The sequence below is a fragment of the Amblyomma maculatum genome, chromosome 11 (genome assembly GCF_055883805.1).
Source record: "Amblyomma maculatum isolate TAMU_Amacu chromosome 11, ASM5588380v1, whole genome shotgun sequence".
In the NCBI taxonomy this organism is placed as follows: domain Eukaryota; kingdom Metazoa; phylum Arthropoda; class Arachnida; order Ixodida; family Ixodidae; genus Amblyomma; species Amblyomma maculatum.
Window position 1 is genome coordinate 76,746,760 of NC_139354.1, and position 27,992 is coordinate 76,774,751.

Genomic DNA, 27,992 nt, shown 5'->3' on the forward strand with positions numbered 1-27,992 from the left:
GTAGCAAAACGAAACATGCATAACAGCAGAAACAGACACACGGACGGACCGACGACACCGGTTCGTCCTTCCGAGCCTTTCCCTCTCGTTCTCCTCTCTGCTGGCGTGCCGCGTCAGAGCGGGCCGGCCCACGTCTAGTGTTGCGGGGACCAGCCAACCGGACGGGCAGGTGTGCGCGGGCGAAAGCAGACTTGGTGCGCGTGTGTAGTACGACGCACGCGGCGTACAGGCGTTCGCCGATCGCATCCGAAGCGCAACCCGCGTGGCTCCTTGTGGCGTGATTAGCGCAGTTATCTCGTCGAAGAGACGACAAACGAGGAAGAGTTGCCTACCTTCAATTCTCGACACTGTTGACCAGCGCGCGCTGACTGCTGTCTGGTGCGTTCGCTCAGGTGTGGGGGCGCGCGAAAGAGCGCAAATCCCCGACAGCGGTCCTGCCAAGCCGATCGAGAACGTCTCCGTTATCTCCAGAGCCAAGTGCAGTTAAGGTGAGTGTGTATTTTTTTTTTTTTTCACGCGCATAATACGGAGGACTGACAACATATACAAATTTATGCCACGTGCGCTCTCTTGGCCCTGTTAAGACAAGGACAGGTGCGTAGTAAAAGCGTATTCCCACCACCTGTTACAGCGAAGCGCTTTTTCGGCGATCATCTGCATCGTGTGCTTCTTATACCCTCGTATCCTGTAAATTGTGCTCGGACTCGGCATGCCTGCTAAGCTTCAAGGAATACACAGTGCCGTTTGCGTCGCCGTCAGCAGATTGTGAATCAATCTATTTGTGCCAAGGATGAATGCCTCTCAAACCTGAGGCTGCGTAAAGGAGTGTCAACCACAGCGAAATACTGATGGAAGCGTGCAGGCGGCGAGGGTCCTTGGTACAGTACATCGAGATTCTAGACATAACTACCTCTACACACAATCCAGGGAGCAGGATTAAGTAGACAGACTAGCCGGCATACTTTCAGTTGGACTATAATGCTGCGAGGTGATTTTCAATCAACTCTATTTCAATTGCATACGTTCGTACAGAGTAATTCAGCTCTCTGACCCGTCTGCTGGGGCAGTCAATTTCTTATGATCAGGCCTGGATGAAAACCGTCTTCTCAACAGCAGAGTGGCCCGAAACCAGCGTGTGAAGCGGTTAAGATGCCCGACTACTGTTCAGGATGCTACCCGGATTCGATCCCGAAGGAGGCGAAACGAAGAGGCGTCCGTGTGCTGTACGATGTCATTGCATGCACGTTAAAGATCAGCAGGTGGTGGTCGAAATCACTCCGAAGCCCTTTACTTCGCCTCCTCTTTCTTTCATTCCACTTTCCTCCCTTCCCTTATAGCACGGTTCAGGTTTCCACATAAAGAAGTGTGACAGATACTGAGCCTTCCTTTCCTGTGAACCAATTATTTTTTATAATACGAAACCGGCGTCCGCGATCAGGCGAACACCTTTCTCGCATCCCGCGCGTTTGTCTCAACCGCACAAACAGCAGCAGCTGTTGACGGGCGTTGACAGCTGCCCCGCGACCCATTTCGCTTCCGCGGCAACGTGCCCAGCTTCCACGTGACCGCCCCACGGGGCGCGTCAGTTCGCCGGCTGAGCGTCTAATTGCACGACGCGCAATCTCCCCGCGTATCGCGCCATCGGTAAGCGTGCGTTCCACAGTGATTACTCGCGGCGACAAGGAACCGCGGAAAGGAGCGATTAGGGCCGGTTATCTGGAACACCGCTTGCCTCGCATGTTGCCGGCGTAAACCCAGTGGCGTTTGATTGTGAGCTGGCACTCGCTTTTCAGAGCTCGCAGAGGCCATCCAGTCATGATCCAGACTCGAATTTCAACCTCGAGCGTATTAGCGGCGCCCTCCGCTCGCCAATGCGATCGCGGCGTCATTTTTCAACACATACTTTATTCGTAATTTCACCCGGAGTCTGTCTTTGGACTCCATCTTACATTCTGTTCCGAAGGCCATACCCGCGATACATTAGTGATGAGGGAGGAGTCTGTCTTTGGACTTCACCTTACTCAATGTTCTGAAGGCCTCATGGGATTGACGCATTCTTTCGTGGTCTTTTTTTTTTCTTTTTTTTTTTTTTAACGGCACTGTACTAGCAGTCCATTCGCCAGCGCCGTTTTGGCTTCGAACTCCACGGGTCGGTGCACGAGGGAAAAACCGTTGGGGCTATATAACCGTATATCACCAAATGTGTTGCTGCCATGGCATTTGTATAGCGCCGACTTTTACGCACATCGTGCCTTATACATTGTCTAAAGCGTGAAGCATACACCATACTGTCCTCCAAGGGGAAAAAAAAAAAAAATCCTGGCTATACTCTTCGGTGCATTTCTACTCTCTCCATCAGCTGACCTCGGAAACTCTGTGGCAGGGCTTTTAGTCGAAGTCAACCACACACCTTCATCCCGAGCTGAAATGTGACATTTTTAAAGCTTCGGAAACGTTTGTGTTGAGTGGAAGATGTCGCCGACAAAAACACCGGGATTGCAGAAAGGTCCACACGCATCCAGCGAAGAGAAAAGACTGCCGCGTGGAACAAGAGAGAACCTATCTCCACTTTCAAGCTCGTTTGTATTCGTTTAGCATGCGTCCAACATTTTTTTTTTTTTTTTTTTTTTGCACCCGTAAAGGCCGCCCACGAAACGCTCGGGCTCGTTGCGTCACCTGGCAAAAGTAAAAATCTGAAACAAAACCTTCCCCCCCCCGACGCGCATGAGTGAAATCCACGTTGCCATGGTAACCTGGCGGACCACAGGTAGCTAGCCAGAAACGTCTCAACGCCCTCCCATCCGCTGGCCCTCGAGGCGCCAAATCCACGCGAGCTGGAAAACGCGCTTTGAGGACGCACCAGTGGGACACACACGCACCCCCAATGATATAAGACGCTAGAAGGATGGGGGTCACCTTGGTAATCACGATTTGCCGTGTCTGGTCGTGACTGCGGCTCGCGACTTGCACCACGAATGCGTGGCCGGCTGCTCAGGGGGGCAACACTCGTGTTCACTCGAATCCCGCTGTCAGTTTCCTCCAGCAGCACTGTCGTCCTCGGAGAACCACTGTGGCATTTGTTAGCTTCCTGAGCCTCCTTACGTTGGTGCCGGCCAATGCTGATCGGAGCTCCCACTCCGCAGACAGTAATGACGGTTCCTCGGTTTCAGTGGGAAGCCTGTACCAAAATCACATAGAGTGCGCCAGCTAGTCTAAATAAAAACTTGAAATTTCTCCAACCAACACTTTTATTTTATAAAATCCGACGTTTCGGAGCCGGCTCGGCTCCTTCCATGCACCCCTGAAGAAGGAGCCGAGCCGGCTCCGAAACGTCGGGTTTTATAAAATGAAAGTGTTGGTTGGAGAAATTTCAAGTTTGTATTTAGTTATCAACCCAACCAGACAGGCAAATCTGTCGAAATGTTTAGCCAGCTAGTCTGTACACGTCAGTCCTTGCTGGCGACGCACCTATGCCGTTGTGGTGGGTGGTTCATTTATGGCATGTTGCCATTTCTTTTCAAGTTGGTAAACGCAGTACAATAAGAAAAGCCAGACTACAGTCTACACCAAGTGAATCGTTGCTAGTCTACAGTGAATACAAGCTAGCATTGAGCTTCGCTTTCTTTTCTCCGTTTGCATCACATTTCTGTGCACTCTCTATCGTCTTCCTCTAAAGGGCTTCTCTGGCTTCCACAAGTGCCCCTTTAAGCTCGGGTCGTCGTCCTTTTGAGACTTATATCCAATCAGACCGTGTTGGGGGGAAATGCACAAAACAAACGCACGGGTCTGCCTCTCTCCCTACCGCTCCACTCTTTCCTCTTACTGTACGCCGACCCTTTATTTTCCGCTGGCCGCAACACAGGTGCTTCAGAATTCGATAGTCGCGATCGGCACACATCGTTTTATTCACTTTTGTTTCGCATAAAACACTTGGGAGAGGTCTGCATCACTCTATTGCTGACTCTGATGACCTGAAAGCGTACCTTTCAACAGTAGCTCACATGGGAAATTAAATGTTTTCTTATTGTTGCGCTTTTTCGAACAGCACCTAGATTGGTTCGCCTCTCTTGAAAGACGTCTGCAGGAATGTTATTACCGGCCCAGGTTAGATTGAGAGAAAGAAGATGCATACACAGTATGAAAGAGCACTGAACAAATGTAGAGGGGGAGCAGCAGTTCCCAAGCTTAGCCAATGTTTCGACAAGGGGACCTGTCTTCTGGGCGACATGTCCTCTACTCGAAATTGGCTCAGCTTGCGACCCTCGACCCTTGTTCAGTGCTCCTTCTACAGCCATGTATATATATCCATTGCAGGATAAAAGCCTTTCCGATTCTCACATTGCCTTTGCAATGTAATGCCCTTCCGATGCCAAATTCTTCTTCTTGATGTCCACTAGAATGTCATTACCCCGCGCTCGTTCCCCCAAACCACTCTGCTCTCTCAAGGTTGTACCAGTCGTATTCATTTATGTACCTTGCTTGTCACGTTTCGCAGAACCAGACAGTGGCCCATCGTAAAGCTGGACGGCCTGCCTAATTTTGACAAAGGCCGTATATAATATATGCGCACAAATCCGGCGACCAGCCGACTTCCCACTCAAAGGAAATGCATAAAACACGCGCGGCATGTCGGCCGGACGTGGACCTCGACCCGCATACGCACACTTTCTCTTTCGCACCTCGGAGAAAATTACCCCCAACAATCGCACGTGGCTCGAAGCAACCTCCGTGAAATCGCCGAGTTCCAGCGCGGAATCAAGCTCATCCTCCCCCGCCTTGCCCCCCCCCCCCCCCCCCCCCCCCCCCGGTTTCTTTTATTTGTGCTTTCTTTACTCCTTCACCCGCGCCGCACACAATACGGGGAGCACGCACAGGCGGACTGCTCCAGCGTCGCCGGCGAAGTACGGCGGCGCCAGCGCTCGGCACCAGCAGCCAGTGTGGGACAACGCGTCATCCCACGCTCAAGGTTGGCAGCGCGCCTGCGCGAATACAACGACGACAAAAAAAAAAAAAAAAGCGCGAAAACAAACCAATACGAATTCGAGCGCTCATGTTTCGCACCCACACACACGGAGGGGACGCGAGAAGCGCACTTGTCACGTGCCTTGTCGCTACCTGTTCGCTTGCTAGCAGCATGCTGTCGACGACTGCTTCCGAACTGTGAACACATTCGCATAACGATGCCGGTGCGCTAATTCTTGCTCCGAAACAAATAAGGCCAACCGCAGGGTCACTCAAGGACGATCACGCTCGCATCTCGCTGCAGTACCAGGGGCAGAAGGTCCAGCTTTTAGGTTAGGACTTGACGTTAATTATAACACACCGCACCAAAGTACCCAGACTTCAAACTGAACACATTTCGGAACTTATCGTAACCAAGGTTTAAAAGAGACTGTCCTAGCGCAGCTCAGGGCTGTTGAATTCGCCTGGTCTGTAGCCCTGGAGCATTTTGTTCGTTCACTGAAGTTAATTAATAAAGACTAATCAGCTAACATTTTAATTATTACTGCCTGGAGGAACAAAGCATGGATGCGGAATGTTGTAGATCGCATGAGGCTAGCGTTTACACAACGTATTTTATCTGCCCGTAAACGATCGAAAACGTGCACTACTAAATTAAGCTTCTCAGGACAGCGGCGACACTGTCTCGAGACGCGTATCAACTAAATCCGCGTTTCTTCGGACAGCTCTCCCCGAAGACAGCTTTCTTTGAAGGAGGTGGTGAAGGGTGGCTGTTCCTGTCCCTACGGGGCTGGGACTGGTGGGTCAACGCCGCTTGCGGTGGGGCCAAGCCCACCGAATTTCTAAGGCGAACGGCTAATTCTAAGGCCTTTCTAATTTCTAAGGCCTTTAACGGCTCATACTGTCGTGGGCAAAGTGCGTCCCGCTTTTGCGGCGGCTGTAGGGTGGCGTTCCTTGGCGCGCGTTCAAGTCTGGGATTGCAGATGGCAGGAACGCTAGACAAGATGAGATGTGGCTGCAGGAAGAAGGAAAAGAAAATGCACGGGCCTGCTACTGGCTCCGCAGCTGAGCCACCTCCTCTGCCTCGTGCGGACAGAAGAGAGAGTAGAGAAGAAAAAGAAGGGGGAGTGAAAGACGCACGCCGCAACAGCCGTCGTGCAACAGACAAAAATTGGTGGCCGGCGTTGACCTGCCGTCCCAGCCCCGTAGGGCCAGGAACAGCCACCCTCCTCGCTAAGTGCCTCGTAATTATTTGTTTCTTCTCTACTTTCTTTTCTGTCCGCACGAGGCAGCGAAGGTGGCTCAGCTACAGAGCCAGAAAGTAGCAGGCCCATGCATTTTCTTTTCTTTCTTTCTGCAGCCACAACAACAACTTTTGAAGGCCAACAAATAGTACTACTAAGTCCTAGGTGAAAAAAATCGCAATCAGCGATTTTTAAAGAGACTACCTAATATTAAGGCGAAAGACTTTAATGGCCTACACTGGCGTGGACAGCCTGTCCCGCTTTTGCAGCGGCTGTCGCGTGGCGTTCCTTGGCGCGTGTTCAAGTGTGCGATGGCAGATGGCAGGAACGCTAGACAAGAGACTTCTCTGGCTTTCGCCTTTCACTACTTTAGTCGCTAAGTCCCTCGTAATTTCTTCTATGCTAATCACTAAGCTGTGGCGAATGAGAAAAATACCGCAGACTGGGATAGGCGACTCTCAATGTTTTCAGCTGGTTTCACAAAGCTAGGCCACACCGAAGCCTTGGTTACGAAAAGCTGGGATATCCGTTGCGCGTATGTCTGAGCGGTAACCCTCGGAGCCGGCGTTCAAGAAATAATAAAAATTGTTTCACATGAAAGGGAAGGCGCAGTATTTGTCACACTTGTTCTGTTTCGTATATGCCTGGTGAAGCCACCGGACAGGATGTCACGTCATGATCCATAACCGATGGCCCAGGTGATGACTTCACACTCGCAGTATCTCGCGGAATCTCGGGAAGTGTGACACTTTTCGCGGACGCACGCACGCACGGACGGGCACTCAAAAGACGTGTGCGCGTCGAGGCAACTAACTGACTTAGGCTACCAGTTGACCGCGTGACAGCTTTCTTTGAAGGTCAACGAATAAATAGCTTGGTGAAAACAGCGTAGCTAGCCGTTTTACGATACTAGTTAATTAGTATGTTAATTACTGAAGCTAGGCGTATTGAAGAATACCACAGACTGGGATAGGCGACTTTCAGCAGCTGTCAGCTGGTTTCAGTAGGCTAGGCTGTATGTTGATATTGCTTAAATAAATATAGCTCTGGGACACCATGTGCGTGTGTGTGTTTGAGAGAACTTGCTTGTGCTCGGTTAGCAATATACGCAGTTTCATGACACCGCTGCGCCGCTGCGACTGCGTTTCGATGGAGGAAAAACGGAGAGGCGTCCGTGGGCTGTGCGATGGCAGTGCACGTTAAAAATCCCCAGGTGGTCGAAATTACTCTGTAGCTCTCCACTACGGCGTCTCGCATAGCCTGAGTCGCTTGGGGACGTTAAAACGCCTAAACCAAACTACATTCATGCGCGGCACCGGCGTTCGTCACAAAAGGGCCTATCTAAACTCTTCTTACAGCAGAAACATCTTACCTTTTGCTGTGTGTGCATAGAGAGAAAAAAAAAAAGTACAGAGAGACGTCTATTTTGAAAGGCACAGAGAGGTCAGGCTTGAGGAATCAGTATGTCCGGGTGCCCACAATGGCCTTTGGAGCAATGAAGGAAAAAAAAAAAAAATCCTCGCTACTTGGAGCCAGGCACTGATGAGTGCATCGTGGAGGCCGCGTATACGGGAGTCTAAAACGCACCCCTTATTACGTGACTGCGCGTTTACACTCCCCAGTAATTCAGCTTTGTTGTAATTTTTCGTGTTCCGAATTCCGAAAGCTTTTACGGGCATCTACGCCCAAAGACACCTGTGGAGCAAAATACAGCGTACAAACTATTGTTCTTGAAAATACTAAATGGCAAAAACAGCCAGTCCACATATTCCGATACTGCCGTGTTTACATTGTGGTGCAAAACATAGTGATGAAGAAAAAGATTCCTTTCTCTTCACCTGCTACGGTAGGCAGGCGTAGAGAGAAAAATCAAATCCCCTCCTTCACTTGTAGGGGACAGGCGGGATTCGTAATGACTCAGCAGAAAATTATTTAAGAAGCGACTACGCACAGAAACGAAAAAAAAAAATAGAACCTGAAATACCACACAAAAAAAAGAAAATGGAACCAGAATGAGAACATAATTGGCGAGTGAAGGGGAAATGCCGTCGCCGCATTTACTTCGCATCAGCCCAAATGATCGTCACTGAAACTTAGTTTTTCTCTCTATATACATAATTTCAAGCGACGCCACTGATGACAAAATAAGCGCGCGCGTTTTGCCCCGCAGGGCAGCAACCCTCTTTCGAAAGGCGGCACCGTCGCGGAAGACTCTGGACTCATCTGAAGAGGGGCGTTTTAATGCACGCTGCAATCCCGAGGGTAAAGACCGCAAGCAGGTTGGCGCAGCTCACGAACGAGAGAAGCGTCGAACCGCATTTTGCATCGACGCCCGCAATGTCCGTTGCGTACGGCGGTCGCAAGAATGTCCGGGTCAACAGATGATGCAAGGCGGTCAGTGGCCATTTCAGTTTAAGCGTTATTACACGCAGTTAAGTACTTCTTAGCTGTTAAAGAAATGCACGGAGTAATATTCGTTTCTTCCATTTAAAAAAAAAATTACAAGAGACTTTAGCGACTAAAGTGGTGAAAGGCGAAAGCCTGATTGCCGCATTCTGCCACACAGCTAGCACGAATTAGCAACTAATCAGTTATTTTACTAATTAGTAATTAAATATGTAGGTAATTATTATGTAATTATCGATTGACATATGACCCATATAAGGCACGAATTCGTGCATACTGTGGTGGTGCTCTGTGATTGGTCGAGACCTCTACGACGTCATCCCGCCTCGGCCAACCAGAACGCCGCAAAAGCGGGACACATTTTCTCCACCACAGCATGAACCTTTTGCCTTAAAATCCCCACATCAATAACTGGTCAAGGAGAACGCGTTCAAGGACCCATTCTCCGGAAAATCCAACGTGAGCATTGTGAGCGAAAAATTGCGGGCATCGCGCTGGCGTGTGGAGCTGGTATGGTCCTGCGCTGACTGGTCCTCGCGCCTTTGTTAAACCGCGGCTTTATGCCTATCTATAACGACTGGATTTCCCACAATGTGGTAGCTTGCCACTGCATACGCTAATGAGCACAGTTACAGAGACACATGTAAGGAGCAGGTGAATAACTGCGCACAATTAAAAAATTAAAAAAGAAGTGCATGTGCTCGAACCAGGATTCGCAAAGGGAGCCGGGAGCCACTTAATGCTCTGGTTCATACCATTAAATGCGAACCTTACGAGTCTCCCAAATTTCCTTTTAATCTGATCCCTGCGTTTTTTTTTTGTTGTTGTTGTTGTTTTCTTTAAATAGAAACAGCTGACCCGTTTCAAACTCGTGAACATGTTACAACGTCTTCTTTATCACCGTGGCACGAAACAAAAGTGCGCGGCCAATACACACTGCTTAGCGCGCTGACACATGTGCACCCTTTGTCAAAAGTTGAGAGCCCTAGGGGTCTCTTTCTAATCAGTCTAGTGGCGCGCCTCTTTAGCATTCGTGGGAGTCGTTCACACTGGAGAGGGTAGTACAAAATTTCTCCTTGCCTTCAGTAAAGTTGGTACCCTGAGAACGCATTACAAACCGCACGGTGTGGCTTAAGCAAATCCCCTGGGCTCCAAATTTTTCACGAAGACTGTATACACTGCACGCGTGCTGCGCGAACGTTGATATAATGCACTCTATTCATGAAGGCACAGCTAAGGGCATATTTAGGATGAGCGCATTTTCTATCCCAAACTGTCCACTGACCATAGAGTTTCTTACTCTTACCTAGAGGGAAAGCTGTGCTGCCGTCTATGGGAGTTTACATGGAGTTTTCAGACGGCCAGTTCAGCCACAATGGGCGCTCAAAGCATCATAGGCCGGAGAGCTACCGAGTGCAGAACTACAACTTTTGGCCAAAACTAATGCAAAGATAAACATTGTTCTACCGTAAATAATGTACTAACATTGAATATTGTGACTATAAATTGCAAAAAAGAGAGAACAGCATGTCAGTGTGAGATTTATCCAATATAAGCGATGGCTCTTTCTCCTATTGGCTTAGTTTTGAGCAGCACAAATACCAATGTTTCGCACTTAATAGGCATACTTTGAAATAAAAAAAATGTTATGAAAATATTTATCGTTGTGCAATCACTTAAGGAAGTTTTTAGTGGCATTTCGGGAAACAGAAACCATTTATTGGCGACCTCTGCTTTTGCGCCTTCGCTACTATGGCTTTCGCGGTCTATGTACGCACCTTTAGATGATGATGGTGACGAAAAAGAAACATCGCAGTAACGCCACTCCACGTACCCGAGAAAAACCGACTGTCCCGCAACAAGTAGCAGACCGGCCCATGATTCTTAGCGCGCTCATGGTGGCTGAAGTGCAGCGCCCTCAGTTTTCCCTCTAGGTAGAGTAAAGAACTCTATGCCACTGACCAAGTAAAGTGCTAATAACTTTCAGTTAACCTGACCAAGTCATCGCCTACGCGCGGCTAAAAGACAAGAAACAACGCCCTCAGAATAAACCTCGTTTGAACAGCAGGGCCATTTGTTTAATCTACACCGTGCAGCTACACCTGTGCAGCAAAAATCTATTGTAGGTATAGGAGCTTTCCTACACTGGTGTAGCTGGTGCAGGTTAAACAAATGGCCCTAGTGTTTCTCGTTAGTGCAGCACGTGATCCTATAGCCCCCATTACGTATTTTTTCATGCGACTAGTTGTCCGTCCCTTACGGTCTCGACTTCAAGTGATCACCTAGTTCACCCAACTTGGTCGGGCCAATCAGTACAGTAGCCGAATCTTTGCGCAGCCACGCTACGGAAACACCCAACAAGCCGCGACGCTTTGACCACTGAAAAGCAGCCGCTACGGGCAAATGCAGATTTCCTAAGGAGAACGAAGTACGCATAGTTGACCTCGCATTCAGCCACGGCAGTCTTTCAGTGACCCCGCCCTTCCCAACGGGTGCACGCGGGTCGCAATGTGCATATGTATACGCATGCGCTTCCTCGGCCACGCACCGGATATCCGGCCTCGCCGGGAAGCGTGCCGACTCGCTTCCGGTTTCGGATTAACCACGGAATAAGGGGACGGTGGGCGGTCACTTGGAACAATGCCCCGCCACGACGAACCGAACGAGGCTCGGACAGGGACATCACTCACGAACACCTTCGACGCGTCCGACCGTTCTGAAGGCCGCGCCCCGTGGAAGGAAGTCGCCGGTGAAAAAAAAAAAAAAAAAAAAAAAAAAAAAAAAAAAAAAAAAAAAAAAAAAAGAAACATTTCGAGAATTACGTGAAGATAAGTCAGTCCGAGAAGACCATTCAGCGTTGACACGCGCACGACGGAACCTATACGTTCTCCGAAGAGAGAAAACTTCGTACCTCGGTGTCAAACGAATTCGGACGACAAAGCCTGCTTGAAACGCTTAGCACCGTACGATTAAACATTCCTACAATCCACTCGCTTCACAGAAACGAAGAAAAAAGCGATTTGCGGACTTCCCTTGCGTATCCTCTTTCGCATCCGTTCACATGTTGTTGCCTGGTTAATCAGTTGTCATTTGTGTGTGGGTCTTTATTGTACCTATAATTAGCCTACAATCATAACCTATCACATAATGCGAAATATCACCAGATTTAAAGTTCCGTATGCACGTGCCTGTGTTGCGTGACCTCGCTGAGGCTGCGTGTCTCCCATTTCAAATACGATGCCCGATTTGGCAGCGCCTGCCAGTCCTTGCCATGTCGTTTTCTCGTGAAGTCATACCACCCAACGACCATTCACGCAGGGTCATGTCAGCTGCCAACTACCACTGCATTAGAACATGAATATCCCCTGCCCCCCACCCCCCGCACACACTCACAGCATTGTTCGCTGCATCAAGAGCTCTCTCTCCTGGAAAGGAGGCTATGTCCTGGAACGTTCTCCAGCCCTTGTCCCGTACGTGAGGGCGATCTTGCACCGGTTGCTCACGACCGCAGCCGCCAGATGAAGAAAAAAAAAAAGGAAAACCTAAAAGAAATCGATTCCCGATAGAAATGCTGCTTGACTGACTGGTTATTTGCACGTTCACTGAACTCCGCTGCAGAAGCAAACCGGCCAATAAGAAAGGGGGTTGGCACCTCGACGCAAAGAGGCAACACAAAGCGAGAGGTCTGCACTATAGCCTGCAGACTGTGACAACTTTCTTCCAATTCTATTTCCCTCCATCCTTCGTCAATGACTGAGGCTTACGGGATATCGAGCTCGTGGTTGGGAAAGTGGGCACTTTTTCGCAGGAAAGGAAAAAAAAGGAGCCATGCTGTCCAGTCCTATAAGCTTTACAATACCCCTAATGCGCACGTATGCGGAAGTACTTCAGGCAGCAGTCCATGGTCGCGTGTATACGTGACAAAAGGCGCTGTTTGGCTTTCCAAGTTTTCCAGAAACCTGGAGGCTAACCAAGAGAATTCTACCTAACTTGAGGACAACGCAGAGAGCTATGGAACGGATAATAGAGAGTTCTACAACAGGGGGAACCTACCACCCCTTTGGGGTATGGGGTAATTGCGGGACGACAATGTGCGCACGTGGAATGCTGCGATGAATGGGTGGGGGCTGCGGTAATCACTCTGAACATGCGAACTGACACCCGGCTATTACTCTATCCTCATAACCAATAGCGTTACCTTATTAAAGCTCACTACAACTCTTTGATGAGATATCGGAAGCGTGCAGAGTGAGTCAGAGAAATAACTCCGGTTAATGCCATCCTAGTAGAGATCAAGAAGAGGAAATTGGCTTGGGAAGGACACGCAGTACGAAGAGAGGATAACCAATGGTCACTAACCACCGAATGCAGAGATCTAACTTTACACCGACTTCCGGCGGTCTCAAGTCAGTGATTCCGTGGGAAGGCAGCATAGCAGGTGGCGGCCGAAAGTTAGGTGGATACCTATGCCTAAAAAGCGTTGACTCACAATAGAGGAAAAGAACTAGGGAGCTAACCAGTAAGTATGCTGCTCACAAGGACGAAGAAATAAAGAGCGTTAAACAACAGGTGACAAACACAGAAGGTAAAAATTGTGTGGAATTATACCGAACGTGGAAAAGGCAGATCAGGAAGCAAGCTTTCCTTGATAACTCAAGAGGCAGTGCCCTACTTTTTGAAGCTAGATCAGGGTGCCTTCGAACACGCAGCTACAAAAAGAAATTTAACAATGAAGATGACGCATGTGCTGTATGTGGTAACTCCAGTGAAACAACTGACCATATTATACTCGAATGTAATGGTATCCATCCGGAAGCCGATGCAGGTGCAGTCACTCGTCCTGAAGCTCTGGGGCTTAGGTACCAGTTGCCGGGTGAATAAACCGGCGGTGGAAGCTAGCAAAAAACGACTGGAAGATTGGTGGCTTAAAGGCAGAAAAATGACATAATGTTAGTAATGTAGAAACAAAAATTCAATAAACAGAATGATGGTATAGTTAACCAATCTAAAACAATAATTAAGATATAGGGAGAAAAATAGAAAAATGAGCATGATAGCTACTGCTACCACCCCGTTTCAAAGGGGACGAACCTATATTCCATCCCATTCATCCGATAGATGAGGTTAAGAAGTTCGCAGGGGTCAAGTGGGCGCAGCTAGCACAAGACCGGGTTAATTGGAAGAATGTGGGAGAGGCCTTTGCTCTGCAATGGCTCATGACGACGATGAAAACGCTCGCATTATCACGTAAAAATTGGCTTAAAAGCGTGTTGAGGACATGCAATACACGTGTGCATATACTCAGTAATGACATAAATTGGCATTGTGACAAACTATCTCGGAATTAAAAAGCGCTGAAGTGGACGTATGACGACGCCTAAGAAGTGAAGCTGTGACCAGGGAGGGAGCATTACACAAAATAAAGGAGAGGGAAAAGACATGGTTAAAAAGGTAAAGGAAAAAAAAAGCAACAATCGGGATTTTTTTTTTCACCTCTGTTTCCCGCTAGAGTCGTGCAAAGCCCTGCCAAAAATACCTACCTGACAAGATCGATATTTCTTCAGTACTCAAGGCGTCTTCTTATTTATTTTTCTAAATAAACGGTAAAAAAAAAAAAGTGCTTATATTCCCAGTCCGATAAAGGCCAAACGCATATATCTCTGCTGTACTGACCATGCACTTCAAGACTATTCTTTCTCGATTGCACGGTGGAGTATACTTTCGTGAGCAGTGCTTCGGAGAAGTTCTTCGTTCGGCATCCCATTTCGCGACTATTTTCGTCTCCGAGAAAGATGTTCCTCGCCGCCCGGTCGCAATTAGAGAACCGATCGACCCTAATCTTCGGCGTCGTCATCTCGGCGAACTCGTTTGGGCCGTTCACCTAGATGGGCATTGCTTAGCATTTTCTTCGTGGGAGATAGAAAAGTCCCCTCAATCGAGAATTTCAGTTGCACAGCCGACGGTCATTTGAATCCCGCTCAACGCCACAGATCACCACGCCGCAGCAGGCGCTGATAACTGTCACGTACCGTTACATTTTTTTTTTTTTTTTCAAACGCCCCTAGCTTCGTTGCTAGCCTCGTAGCGTGCCTGACAGGGCGCTTCCGAAAGAATAAAGAGGGATTCCCTCATTACCTCCTACAGACTGGCAGACGCCGCAAATACAACACGACCAATACTAAAATTACTAAAATGATCGTACTCAAGCGCAACAGATATGGTAGCTGCTAGCCGTTCCAACGTTCAGTTTCGTTTATAGCGTTTAACGTCATCGAATGGCTCAGTCTGTGAAGAAAGCGTAGTGGTGAAAGCAACAGGAACGATCGAAGGCGATCGCAGAACCCAATTCCTTAATCTGCCACAATCTCCTCGATTGTACGGAAAGATGTACACGAAGGTCTGAATCTTCCTAGGATTCTCAGGTTATCGCAATAATCCCGGAATCCACTGCTGCTCCCTCGAAAATGCCCTGTAGCACGATCTCCCGTGACGTTCTCTCTCCGTCGGGTCACAAAGGTTCACTGCAGGCCCAAAGCGAAAAAAAAAATCACGAGGGTTTTTTCTACCATACCATTTCCCTCGTGGAACGCATTCGGCAACGCAAAGGCGGACGCCAGGCCTACAGTATATGAATCCGAAGACGCACCATGTTAGTCCGTTTTCGACCTGGTATCCAGGAACTGCGCAATATACCGCCTCGTACAACGTTCTTTTAGAATTCAAATCGCATCGCGCACATATACAGGGCATATCGCCAGGAAAACACGGCTCTCAGCTGCTTCGAGAAGGCGCACGGTCCCAGCCTGCTTATCTCGGCCGGGGCATGACGTCACCGGTTTGCGACACCAGCGACAGCGTTGCCAGATTGGAAAGTGGCCGCGACACCAGAACCTCGACGAAATTTCCCCAGATTTCCCCAGAATCCAAAAAATGCTATAAAATGATTACAAATGACCACGAAATAGCTGTCATCACTCATTTGATTAAAATAAAAGCATGTCATGCAGCCCCAAATCATCACTTTGGGCGTCATATATGTATGAGCGGAACCCGCGTATCATATCATCGGTGATGACGAATTTTAATCACGCAGAACATTATGACCTTGGCACATCTGCCTGGATGACAATGTTGAGCGAATCCGTACAATGGCATCCAGAGTTTTCAGCGACTCTTGCTTCAGAACATGGTCTTCACACATGTGACTTGACCGAATACCCGCTCCACTGCTGCATTTGACACTGGGCATGAGAGACAGGCCAGTGCATACAATGCCAGTTCCTAGTAGGGCTTTTCACCCATGGTGTTTTCGTCTTTGAAAACTTTGACCCATAATGTTGCAGAGTCCTCTGGAAGTTTGCCGCCGAAGCCGCGGCCTCCTCACTCCAAAGATGCATAACAATTCCCCTGTATTACACTTCAGTCACTTCCGTCCAGGTTTCCTTCTCTTGAGATTGAGTGGCCGCTTGCGCATCCTAGTGCTAAACGTTTGGATCAGCAGCGCCCCTGAGTGGTTTTCCCCAGATATCACCAGATTTTGTCTGGTGTAGCAGTTCGTGGACTTGGACACCAGGACCTCCAACAATTCACCAGATTTCCGAAATCTGGTGGCGAATTTCACCAGATGGCAACGCTGACCAGCGAGTACCTTAAGCGACGTCGTGGTGGTGGGGAAAACCGCCACCTGTCCGCATGTAGGAAACGCGCGTGCACGGCGACATCATGCGGAACACAGGTGACGGCATCCGTGATGAGCAATCCACTCTTCACCTTTTTCCATTTTGCTACTCTCTTATTTGGCATTCTGAAGAAATCAAACGGCACGAAATAAAACATGGAAGGGGTTTCCGCTACGATTGACCTTTCACATCGGCTTCAATTATTGCTACGCCTTGGTAGCAATCGGACGGATATGCAAAATTTCCATATACGACACGAGTAAAAATTTTTTATACAGAAGCAGTAAGAAAATGCAAAAATTTTTTTTTTGTTAATTGTATAATCAGAGTTGGCTTACAAGCGCTATATGTCTAAACGTTGAAAGGTGTCAACAGATCTCAGGTCGATGGTATAACATCAAAAAGTGTGCGCGCTGAAATTGTGTGTGTTTTTGTTAAATGGTAACCACAGAAAAGGGAGGAGGAAGAAAAGGCTTTGTGAACATTGCGAGTCCGCACAATGCACATTCCTTACGCCGCGTTCTATGAGAGAACATCATTTCGCTCTTCACACAGGGACTAGCCCAGATACGAAAACGTGATTGTAGACTTGCATCTCCTACATCCCTAATGCCTTGAAGATCGTCATACAGTCGAGATATGACTAAGACGAAACACTGATATGTGACGTAAGCAGGATGCGGTGGCGCTACTGTGCCCGGAGTTAGAAAGCTTTTCATTTCACAGTGCGCCTATGAAGACGGCCTTTCATCAACCGCTGACGAGTGCTCTTAAGATAGGAACATGGAAAAGTATGCAGCGTCCTTTCGAAAATAATATCGTTTAAAATTGTCGCGGTAAACGTGATGCCGGGCATACCTGACACAACGTGGAGGCGTTCAGTCAGCTGGATGTTTCTGTCAATCACACAAGTTTCTCGTCCAAGCTGCCGCATGCGCTACGCTTCTTCGCACAGTAGCTCAATCAAGAGCCTAAACAGGTCAGCATGGAAGACAAACTTCAAACAACATGATAAGTGAACTGAGCATGATAGCCCCTCCCCCCCCCTGTTATAATAATAATAATAATAATAATAATAATAATAATAATAATAATAATAATAATAATAATAATAATAATAATAATAATAATACAATAATAATAATAAACTGGTTCACACGGAAGGCGCAGTATCTGCCACACTTGTTTCTGTGGACACCTGTACTGCACCGTAAGGGAGAAAATGAAGGTGGGATTGAGAGTGGAAAGAAAAGCGTGCCGTAGTGGAGGGATCCAGAGTAATTTTTATTACCTGTGAATATTTAACGTGCACTGACATCTCACATCACACGGACGCCACTTCGTTTCGCCTTCATCGAAACGCAGCCGCCGGAGGCGGGATTGAACCCGGGTTATCCGGCAAAGTAGTCAGACGTCTTACCACTGCACCACCGCGGCCCCGTTTTTGCAAACACGCGGTGTTGGTATCCAGACAACCATGCATAAGAACTCCGCACATGCACGGCGGATGCATGTGGCTGCGATCAAACTGGTGGCAGGCGCACTCAGGTTCAGTGCACCCGTGGCTCTCGACGGGAGTCGGTGGAAAAAAAAAAAAAAGAGTTGCCGTGTTTGGTTTCACAAAGAGTGCGCCTTTACGAGGTACACGGAGAGCCAGTACATTGCTGGCAAAACTACCACACTCGGAGTTACGACAACGCTTCGGAGCTATGCTAAATTATAGGATAAAAGTTTAAAAAAAAAAAAAAACGGCAGTTAATAATCATGGGCCATGGTACGCGACGTGTGTATTACTCTAGAGCAGGGTCCGTATTCAGTTTGCGTGGTTATCGAAAGTGTCGCTGTATCCCAGATCTCGAGTCATCTGAATGGTGCAAATGTCGGAACAGGAGTGATAACATCCGGTTCCGGCGTGTCTATCAATCAGATGACTCGAGGTGGTCAGGAAGATGGCGACACTTTCGATAACCACGCAAACTCAGAATAGAACCAGCAAACGAAATCGCCACGCTGCGGTGGTGCAGTGTTTAGGGCGTCCGACTACTGTGCCCAAGGGCGCAGGACCGAATTCCGGTCATGGCGGCTGCTTTCCGATGGAGGGGAAAAGAAAGGCGACCGTGTGATGCCAGTGTACGGTAAAGAACCCCAGGCGGTCGACATTTCCGAAGCCCTCCACTACGGCGCCTCCGACAGTCTGAGTCGTTTTGGGACGTTAAACTCCATAATCAAATCAAAGTAAACGAAATCAATTTTAGAAATTTCATCGTAACAAAAAAGCCATACGCACCGACATTCTCGAGCTAGTAATCAGGCCTGAAACTTCGCTTTATATTTAGATAACCATTAAAAGCCTTAACGTGGGCTACTTTCCATCACGGGTGAACTTTGTGTGGCGGTTACTGCGCTGTATCCAACTACGGAAGAAAGTCAACAGTTTCTTAGCACAGGCTGTACATGCATGCATCTCGATGACAACACCCCTCCGAGGGCGCAAACAAGCAAGGGCTGCGTCATACGCGATGCCGGGGAAGGTTTCTCCGGCCCCCTTCCGCCGTTCTCTGCGGCCGCCCCCGGAGTATCGCGCGCGAGAATCGGGCGCGGACACTTCCTCAAAGCAGAAAACACTCCAAGGCCGCGAGCCGAGGTCGTCCCCGTAATGGACGTTTTCGCCCTGTATGCGAGCATCTTGCACTGAGGGGGCGCAAGGGCGTGTTTCGGTATATTCGAACGGGACATGACAACGTTGAGGAGGCTACAGAGGTGCGGAGAGGCGGTCATTGCGGAGCATACACACGGCGCATCACGCCGGCACTGGCTTCGACAGTGAAGCACGGTTCTAGCGACACGACAGGTTAAAAGCAGTTTGGCACGAACAGCGAGCGCCTGCTTTGTATCACGCTCACACTGACCCGAAGAAAATCAAGCATGCGCGGCGCACATACTTACCTTCTTTCCTACTTTCAGAAACGTAAAGTAAGTTACGCTCGGTTGAGCCAGGTTGCGTGGGCTCAGCCGAGCCTGGCGCACGACTCGAAACAGACGCGCGGCTCGAAGCCATACAGCGCCGGCCAGGCGTGACCCCAACGATGGAGTGGGGTAAGGAGACAAAGGTGTGCGCGGTTGAGGGGCACCTAAAATGAGGACCGCGCTGGTCACGGCGCGTTTCATGCGCGACGATGAATGTTACGGGAAGGTTTGGTTCGGCCAGAGCTTTCAGCAGAGTTCACCCATTGGAAAACGGGAAGGTAAAGACCGATTGCATGTCACTTGACGGGCTCGCATAGTTGTTGGCACTGAGAAATATACCATGCGCGCGGCACACTTAACTATCACGGCCACGAGCGTGCACGCACTCTTGGTGGAAGGCAGCTCCTACACGCCTTGCCAGAGGGCCTGGAATACTCTTGCGTCAATAAATGTTTTGTCCTCCTCCTCCACAGGATAGTTTTAGACAAAAGGCTTATAACAGCGGCGTTAAACTGAATTTCTGAGACATTGTATGGGCGCCAAAGAGATTTCACCGGGTATCCAGTCGTGGCTCATATCCAGAAGATGCGGCCTCGCGAGCGAAGAGTCACGGCTTTGTCATGTGACGTGGGCGACGTGGTGACGTTGTGTGACGTGTAACGAGGCCACGTGATATCACCAAGTTTGGTGGAACTTCTAACACGGTTTGCTCATTTGAGATATGAGGGTATAGGATGTATACCAATTTTTTCTTCCAGAGATTTCACTGGATGTCGAGTTAGACATGTTACTCGTAGACTACGCAGGCAAGTTCGTACGGCTTGTTACTAGCGGTAGCTGGACAACATGGTAACTTAAGATAGCATGCTTGATGGATGCGTGAGACACAGGGTAATGAGATTTCTACTTAGCGAGCAGAGACACGAAAGAGGGGCTTGTAGAGGAGCTGGAGACGGGAGCCATTTTAAGAGCACCATAAGGAGAGCGGGGAGCGAGTGCGCATACTCAGGGTAATTAGAGTAGTGGGACCCAACCGGTTAGGGAATAGGGTAATGCAATGCGCAAGCGCGGAATGCCGCGGTGAAAAGAAGTAGGGGCGGGGAAAATTACTCTGAGCATGCGCACTCGTCGCTCCCCGCTATTCCTCAAAGCGGTAGTGTCGCGCTATTCTAAAACACCTAAATTAGAGAGATTTAGCATACCGTGATCCGCGATCCACCACCGTGACCTACCACTCGTGGGCGGGGGCGTGCATGCTGATTGGTTCCAATGCGGCAGGTCTATGTGCCGATGGATGGATGGGGGATGGAATATAGGAGCGTCCCCTTTGATACGGGGTGGTAGCAGTAGCTATCATGCTCAATTTTCTCCCTATATCTTAATTATTGATTTAGATTGGTTAACTATACCGTCATTCTATTTATTAAATTTTTGTTTCTACATTACTAACATAATGTCACTTCTCTGCTTTTAAGCCACCGATCTTCCAGTCGTTTTTTGCTAGCTTCCACCGCCGGTTTATTCACCAGTATGTGGCGCCATCTATCGGCATCTAAGTGATCCGGGCATGCGCAGTGGAACGCGCGGTGGCGGATCACGGTAGTGGATCGCGGATCACGGTGTGCTAAATCTCTCTATTAATGCGTCATACCCTTACAAGCGAAGCTTAAGCGTCCACCCTCTCCATTTCTTTGCGTGTGTTCCATCTGCTCCATGTTTATATTTATGACTCTGCGTCGGTGCAAAACTGCAAACGCAGTGGTGGGCGTTGATTGCAGTTGTGCGTACCGTCTCCACAGCACGTTTTAACTAAATTTAACTATTTACTCTCTTATACTACATCTCTACTGCCCCATAAAGAATTCCACTTAAACCTATGAACGGCATCAACCCCACTTGGTCAGTTCGCTATCGCATCACGACCTTATCTGCTGGCAATCGTCCCGGATTCGAATCCTGAATCAGGACAAATCTTTGTTGCGAATATGAACTTTGCTTCGTAGCCGTACAGACCGCATAAGCACTCGAAGAAAGCAATTAGCGTTTTTGAGGCTTCTACGAACGATTCTTCTTGGATGCAGCAGATGGTCGGCAGGGGTTGCTTCAGCAGTCGAGCCATCGCAAAGTAAGGGGGGGGGGGGGGGGGGGAATATAACATATTCCTAACTAGCCGTTGCTCAAGCGCTAGTGGTTGGCATCTCTCAGATAAGGAATATCGCAACGGTATACGGATCATTCGCGAAGCCTCAAGCAAAACCGACCGAGAGTTTTAACTCGCGTCCTTGCCCTTTCACCGCTTCAGCGGTAATCAACGCACCTTTGGATTGCTCGTGATGACGCGTCCCACCTACGTGCACAAGGAACGGTGGCGTGAGCTCGATAAGCGACGAGGGATCACATTCCATTTGGGAATGGATATTGCGCCGCGGCTATCAGGCGCCTAGAATAATGACGTCAGAACGAGACTACGCTGCAACAGCTGTTGTCGGCCACAGGGGCGATTTACATGCGACAGGAAACGCCGTGGGAGACTCCGCACGTGCCGGCACGCGAGAGGGAGGCACTTTATAAACTCGCTTCGCCGCGCCTGTGTAGCCGAGAAAAACCTCTATACGCCGACCCCATGGCAGTGCTGGCGCCGCCGGAAAGACGCGATATACATTACCCCCTTAAGAGAAAGAGGAACACACCTGCCAACTCAGAAGTGGTACAGGTAAAACCCTCCCCGCCGCGTTTCAAAATGCAGCAGTGCCTCGAAGGAATAGGCGTCTGTAAAGCAGCCAGGCTGTCTCGCTCATCAGGGCGCGTTTGATGGCCACCGTAGCTATATGGCTGACTGATACGATGGTTTTGCCTGGCTGGGACTTCGGAGTGATCCATGACGGAGTGCCGCAACGAAGGGATGAAAGCAGCGCCGGAAATTAATCCCTAGACGCGTCACATTTGCCCGCGGAACATACAGGGGGAAACGATAACTGATCGTGCTTGACTGCCTCCATAGATTCCTTTGTGGCGAGTTTCAGGTGTCCACCAAGACCGGGGTAGTTGCAACGCCTTTCAGTTTCCCCAACCGAAACGGCGTTCTCAGTTGGCCTGTGACAACTGGCGCGTGATCATCACGTATGGTAAAAGCGCGTTCTTACCGACCCTGATACGCGTCTATTCCCTTTATGCTTGCGCAGGTAGCCACCAACACCAAAGGTCAGCCACCGACAGTTATGGCTTCCCACCGACTTCTAAACGGCCTCCTGGCTGCCTTCGTGGCCACTCTTGCGCTGGCGGAGCTAGCCAGCGGGGCCGCCGCCAGGTCCGCCCTCCTGACCTCCCACGTGGTGCGCGAGCCCCTGGTCACGACGCGGCCGGCAGCGGCCATCGCGGACCCGGAGTTCCGAGCGGCCACCACGACCGAGCTGACAGAGGAGTACGACGACGACGACGTCGGAGTAGGCGCTGTGGGCGGTCCCTACGAGCTGGCCTCTGCAGAGGACGACACGGCATCGTCCACGTCGGCCGAGACCGTCGCGCCCACCGCGAGACCTACGTGAGTGACGACGTGTCAATACGAACGGGTTATATGCAGCTTCTCGAGCGGAGGAGACGCCCAATCATTTGTGTATTCTTTTGAGTGCTCCGTCACTATATAAACCTGAACCTTCTCCCATGTGTAATAATTAATAATAATCAAAATTAGTTCACAGGAAAGGAAAGGCTCTGTATCTGTCACACTTTCTCCGGCGTGAGGTTGTAAATGGCAAGAAAGCTAAAGAACACATCTCGCGGAAAATGACAGATCTCGCGCACAACTTTCGCGCACGGTAGTTTGTTCCATGAGCCTAGAAAAGCGTTTGCCTTAAAATCAAATTGTAGTTATTTAGGATCAGGTGCATTCCCTCGGCGCCGCCACGGTAGTGCAGTGGTAAGATGCCCGACCACTGTGCCGGAGTACCCGGGTTCGATCCCGACCGCCGGCGGCTGCGTTTCAATGGAGGCGAAACGGAGAGACGTCCATGCGCTGTGCAATGTCAGTGAACGTTAAAGATCCGCGGGTGGCAAAAATTACCTCGTAGCCCTTCACTCTTTCCACCTTCCTCCCTTCCCTTACGGCGCGGTGCAAGCAAAAAAAAAAAAAAAAAAAAGAAGAAAAAAAAAAAAACAGAACGGAACAAAAAAAAAAGGTTTGTGAGCCCTCCACGTACTACAGCACCCGTTCTCTCAGTTTACAGTCCCACCTCCCCTCTTTCCCTTATGGCCCGGTTCAGGTATCCACAGACAAAGTGTGGCAGATAGTGTTTTACTTTCCTGCAAAAACCAATTTTAAGGTGGTGGTGGTGAAAACATATGTACAGAGAGTTATAGATACCAAGTGGGATGCCTAGTCAGGCACTCCATTGGCATTTGCAGCAGCCCTGGCGCGCTGCGTTAAGGCCTTTTGGGCCTCCAGGGTGCAGAAGCCGGACAGGGTCACCTCCCAGAGTTTTCTCGGGTGGGGTTGGGGATAGGGGGCAAAGATGGGTTTTTCTGGCACGCCCACGCCATGTGGTAGGTGTGGGCGAAATTGCGAAACTGCGAGTGCGAAATTGTAGATCAAAATGTTTAAGAGTACCCGGGCAAAACATTGTATTGGTAAACAGGCGCAGGAGCTCCCGCTAGCCTTTTCTTGGCTCATGGTCAAAATCTCGCTTGCGCGAGATCTGTTCGTGAGAGTCTGCGAGATGTATTCTTGGCTAGCAGCATTCCTGCCATCTCCGCAGCAACCTAGGAGGCACTTGGATGAGCTGCGGTGAGCTGTATAATAATAATAATAATAATAATAATAATAATAATAATAATAATTGGTTTACAGCAAGGGGAAGGCGCAGTATCTGTCACACTTGCTCTGTGGACACCTGTACCGCACTGTAAGGGAAGGGAGGAAGGTGGGAGTGAAAGTGGAAAAAGAGAAAGGGGAGCCGTAGTGGAGGGCTGCTGAGTAATTTCAACTACCTGAAGATTAACCTGCGCTGACATCCCACAGCATACCCTGACATCCTACAGCACACGGATGGAAAACTTCTTTTTCTTTATATATATATATATACAGGGAGGGTACGGGAGGGGTCCTTAAGGGGCCGCCCCTTACAATTACTGTGTGGTTTTCCTCTTACGAGAGCCCACTGGCGTCAGCCGCGGCCCGAGCCCGCTGGACCAAGGCTCGTTGAGCCGTCAGGTCAGAGCAACCGAGCAGAGCCGCCTCCCAGTCCTCCCGGGAAGTGTTTGGTAGGGGGGGTAGATTGGGTTTTTTTTTTTTTTACATGCTCACACCATGTGGAAAATGTCGGACTTTTCCTCACGTGCAGGCATTTCCCTGTGCAAGTGGAATAAAAGTATTTTAATACTGCCAGGCACAGTAAAGTTTTGGTGTAAATGCGAAGAATGCGCTCCTCCGCCTTTGTGAGGCCCTTGCAGGGCTTAGGATAGATTGCATGACTGGAATGATAAATTGAATTATTTCTTTTAAAGTATAGGCGGGATTGGGTTCGGAGTCGGATCGGTGGGAGACGAGGTTGGTGTCCGGAAAGTGAGCGCGCGGGCGGCGGCATCAGCCGTTTCATTTCCCTCGAAGCCAGTGTGAACCGGATCCCACGTTCAATGCGTGGTGACACCGAGATAATCGCTGTTTTGTTAAATTTTGCTGCGGAAGTTTACGATATGTACCACTGCTCGATATTGCGGACACCATTTCGTTTCGCCTCCATCGAAATGCAGCCGCCACGGTTCTGGATGCGCTGTATCACCAATCCCACACTTGGAATTGCTAAGGAACGCCATGCGACTTTTGTGAGTGACAGATACTGCGTCTTTCCTTTCCTGTGAACCAATAGGGCCATTTTTTTATTCTATACCAGCTACACCAGTGCAGCAAAAATCTATTATAGGTATAAGAGATTTCCTACACTGGTGTAGCTGGTGTAGGTTAAATAAATGGCCCCAATAGAATGCCGGTGAACTATGATACTTTCAATGAACGCTGGTTGTAATCGGCAAGGGTACCATGTGCAGCAGCAACGCTCAGGCTTTCGCATTTCGCTGCACATTCCCGCGATTTTATACGCGACAATGTAAGGGCTCCTTGTTGCAGAAAAGCCGGTGTCGGCATTGTTGTCCACTGAAATGCGAAAATCCACTATGAATGAAAGAAAAGTGAAAAATGTCCTCCGCACGTGCGCGTGTGTGTGTGAAACGCTATTGCGTAATTAACGGTGGTGTCCACCCGGCATCGCATTGAACGCAAACACCACGTTCTGCTGAACACGCACTGGAGCGCATAAAGTTTTAAGAAGCGGTGTTCGAGCTTACCGCTGAGGTCATCGCACGGCAGGTCCATAATAGAAAAAATATAAAAAATAAAGATTAAAAACTGCGAAAACCACTACAGTGTGTGTGAAACGCTGTCGTGTATAACACTTACTGGTGAAGCTTGTGTGTCACCCTAATTTTTTAAAAATTAATTTCAAGCTACAGTAATTGGGCAGAAGAAAGGCCCCGTCAAACTATGGGCAAGGCTGCAACAATACTGTGCGATTTTCTACTCGGCAAGTACCTGCTCTCCAACTGCTGCTAATTATTCTGGTTTCCCTTCACAGTCTATCCAACGCAGCACCGCCGAACCGCGCCACGCGACCCAGGCCTGAGAACGAGCCGCCGGCACCAACCACCGCGAGGGCCAGCACCACCACCACCACCACCACTCCGAAAACGACAACCTCCACGACCACAAGCACCACCACGACAACGACAACCACTACGAGGCGTCCAGTGGAGCTGCCCCCTGCGCCTCCCGCGAGGCCAAAGGGTCCGCCGACGACTTTCTCGGCGGGAGGTCCCACGCAGTCCCGCTCGGACGACTCGGCCTGCCCAAGACGCGAGGACATCCACCCATGCCAGTGCATCGAGATACCCAGCAGGATACCTGGAGATGTCGAGACCGTTGCCACGTGCAAGAACATACGCAACCAACAGGTACGCGTAACTACCAGCTAAGGTGGCGCTCGGGTCCAAGGGTGCAAGCGTCCCCTTTGTAATGGTGCTGCGGTGGTTGCCGCCAAGGCTATTTCCAAGCTTCTTCATGAACTTGGCCCCATTCCTGTGGCCCTCAGTAAATATAATTTAAATTGCTTTTTACCAACACATCACAGATTCCGTCATCTTTTACAATTCCAGGCCTCAAGCAAGCTATCTCCATTTTTTCTCAGCATTCTGGAATCAAAAGACTGCACTTATGTCTCAATCAATACCATGGCATTATATAAAAATAATTTCAACTTCACACTACAAATGAAAGTCAGCAATTACCTTTCTCTCAATAGCATCTATCCAGTAAGGTTCCTGAGTACCCATTACCTTACACTGAATACTTTTGCCTTCATGTGCACTTACACTGATTCTCTTTACTTCACAGTTAGTCCCCATTCTTTTTCCCCGAAACACTTCTATATTTAAATATGTCCAATGTCTGTCATCTATTTGTCATCTATTTGCATCCATATGTCTAATCCACTCCTTGAAACCACTGTCACTCTGGCATCTCCCCTGCTTCAAAACCGTGCTACTTCATCTGCAAATTTACAATAACCGTACACCTCTAGACTCCAATCACAGCACTTGAAGGACGTGTTCAAACAAGTGGAAAACAGGACTTCGTCTCGACTCGCATTTTTTGCACGAAAGATGGCACTTCTTGAGTCTACCACATTATGAAAGAACGAAAAAGTCAGATTAACAGTAACTTTTTTCTTGGAATAATAGGATCGTCATTTCGCCAATGCATCTTTAAGATTAGCAGGCAGCAACATAGTTCTCTGTGTAGAATAAGAATTAGAATTTGTAAAGGTTAATGTGCGCCTATGTCCGCTAATGTCACTTCGTGGTCCCTCTTAAGCTACAGCACCCTTCATCACGGAGTTTCCTTCTTTTATTTTTTTGACGCAGGTGCTGAGTGACGCCCTGAAGGGATTCCAGCACTACCGCATCAACTTCTTTGTGCTGGACAGCTGCAAGCTGCCCCCATTCCCCAACGGACTCTTCCACAACGTCGATGTCGAGTGGATGGAGGTGCTCAACTCGACCGTGCAGTTCCAGAAGAACTTCTTCACCTGCTCCAAGGACTGCCTCTGAAAGACACACACTACCCGTGCCAAGACTCACAAACAGTCGGTGTCACCAGTGGACATGAACTCGTTTGCCCACAGTCACCAGACAATGACTTATGACCCACTCCCCAAAAGGTGTCACAAAGCATGTGTGCGAAAGGAAGAAAGTGTGCTTCAACAACGCCTGCACGCACGTGACAGAGTGCGATGAAGCAGGTCGGGTTACATCCGTGACTGTGTGCCCCCGGAGACAAATCTTGACATCAAGCTGTGCAGAAAGTCACTGCGGATGTTTTTCTTTTTGTTTTCTTTTTAAAGACTGTCGAGCAGATCTCCATGCATGAATTCCTTCATCAATCTTCCATTTCCCCCTTTCGTTACAACTAGTGTGACGTCTGCTAAAGTAGTTGACACTGCCTTCAAATGCTGTTGTGTACTGAATGTATGTACTCTGGGCCAAGCTTGTCATTAGTTGTCTAGATTGTCCATCTAGCCAGCACTACCCAAGAGTGAAGACTGAATATAACAGCCCCTGTTTAGTAAGCAAAAATAAGCATTTTCAATAAACGAAAACATGAAAAGTTGCATGTCAGCCACTTCTATAT

The 27,992-nt window shown here is 49.1% G+C and overlaps 2 protein-coding genes across 2 annotated transcripts in view; one reads left to right on the plus strand and one right to left on the minus strand.

Moving 5' to 3' along the window:
* LOC146174209 (PIH1 domain-containing protein 1-like) overlaps window positions 1–27,992 on the minus strand; it is an 84,325-nt gene that overhangs the window by 28,513 nt on the left and 27,820 nt on the right. The gene's annotated exons all lie outside the window — the stretch shown is intronic.
* Window positions 35–27,979, plus strand: LOC146174210 (uncharacterized). The gene is made up of 4 exons (XM_084584568.1): window positions 35–488; window positions 22,441–22,799; window positions 25,882–26,257; window positions 27,227–27,979. Exons 2-4 carry the CDS (start codon window positions 22,477–22,479, stop codon window positions 27,410–27,412), a joined length of 885 nt encoding a protein of 294 aa, XP_084440694.1. The 5' UTR covers window positions 35–488; window positions 22,441–22,476; the 3' UTR covers window positions 27,413–27,979.

What these genes read in the sequence shown, in the direction of transcription:
- LOC146174210 (XM_084584568.1), top strand. Translation starts at nt 22,477, where the DNA reads ATGGCTTCCCACCGACTTCTAAACGGCCTCCTGGCTGCCTTCGTGGCC. An exon ending in GCGCCCACCGCGAGACCTAC is followed by an intron (nt 22,800 to 25,881) that starts GTGAGTGACGAC and finishes TTCCCTTCACAG; the next exon opens with TCTATCCAACGCAGCACCGC. An exon ending in AGAACATACGCAACCAACAG is followed by an intron (nt 26,258 to 27,226) that starts GTACGCGTAACT and finishes TTTTTGACGCAG; the next exon opens with GTGCTGAGTGACGCCCTGAA.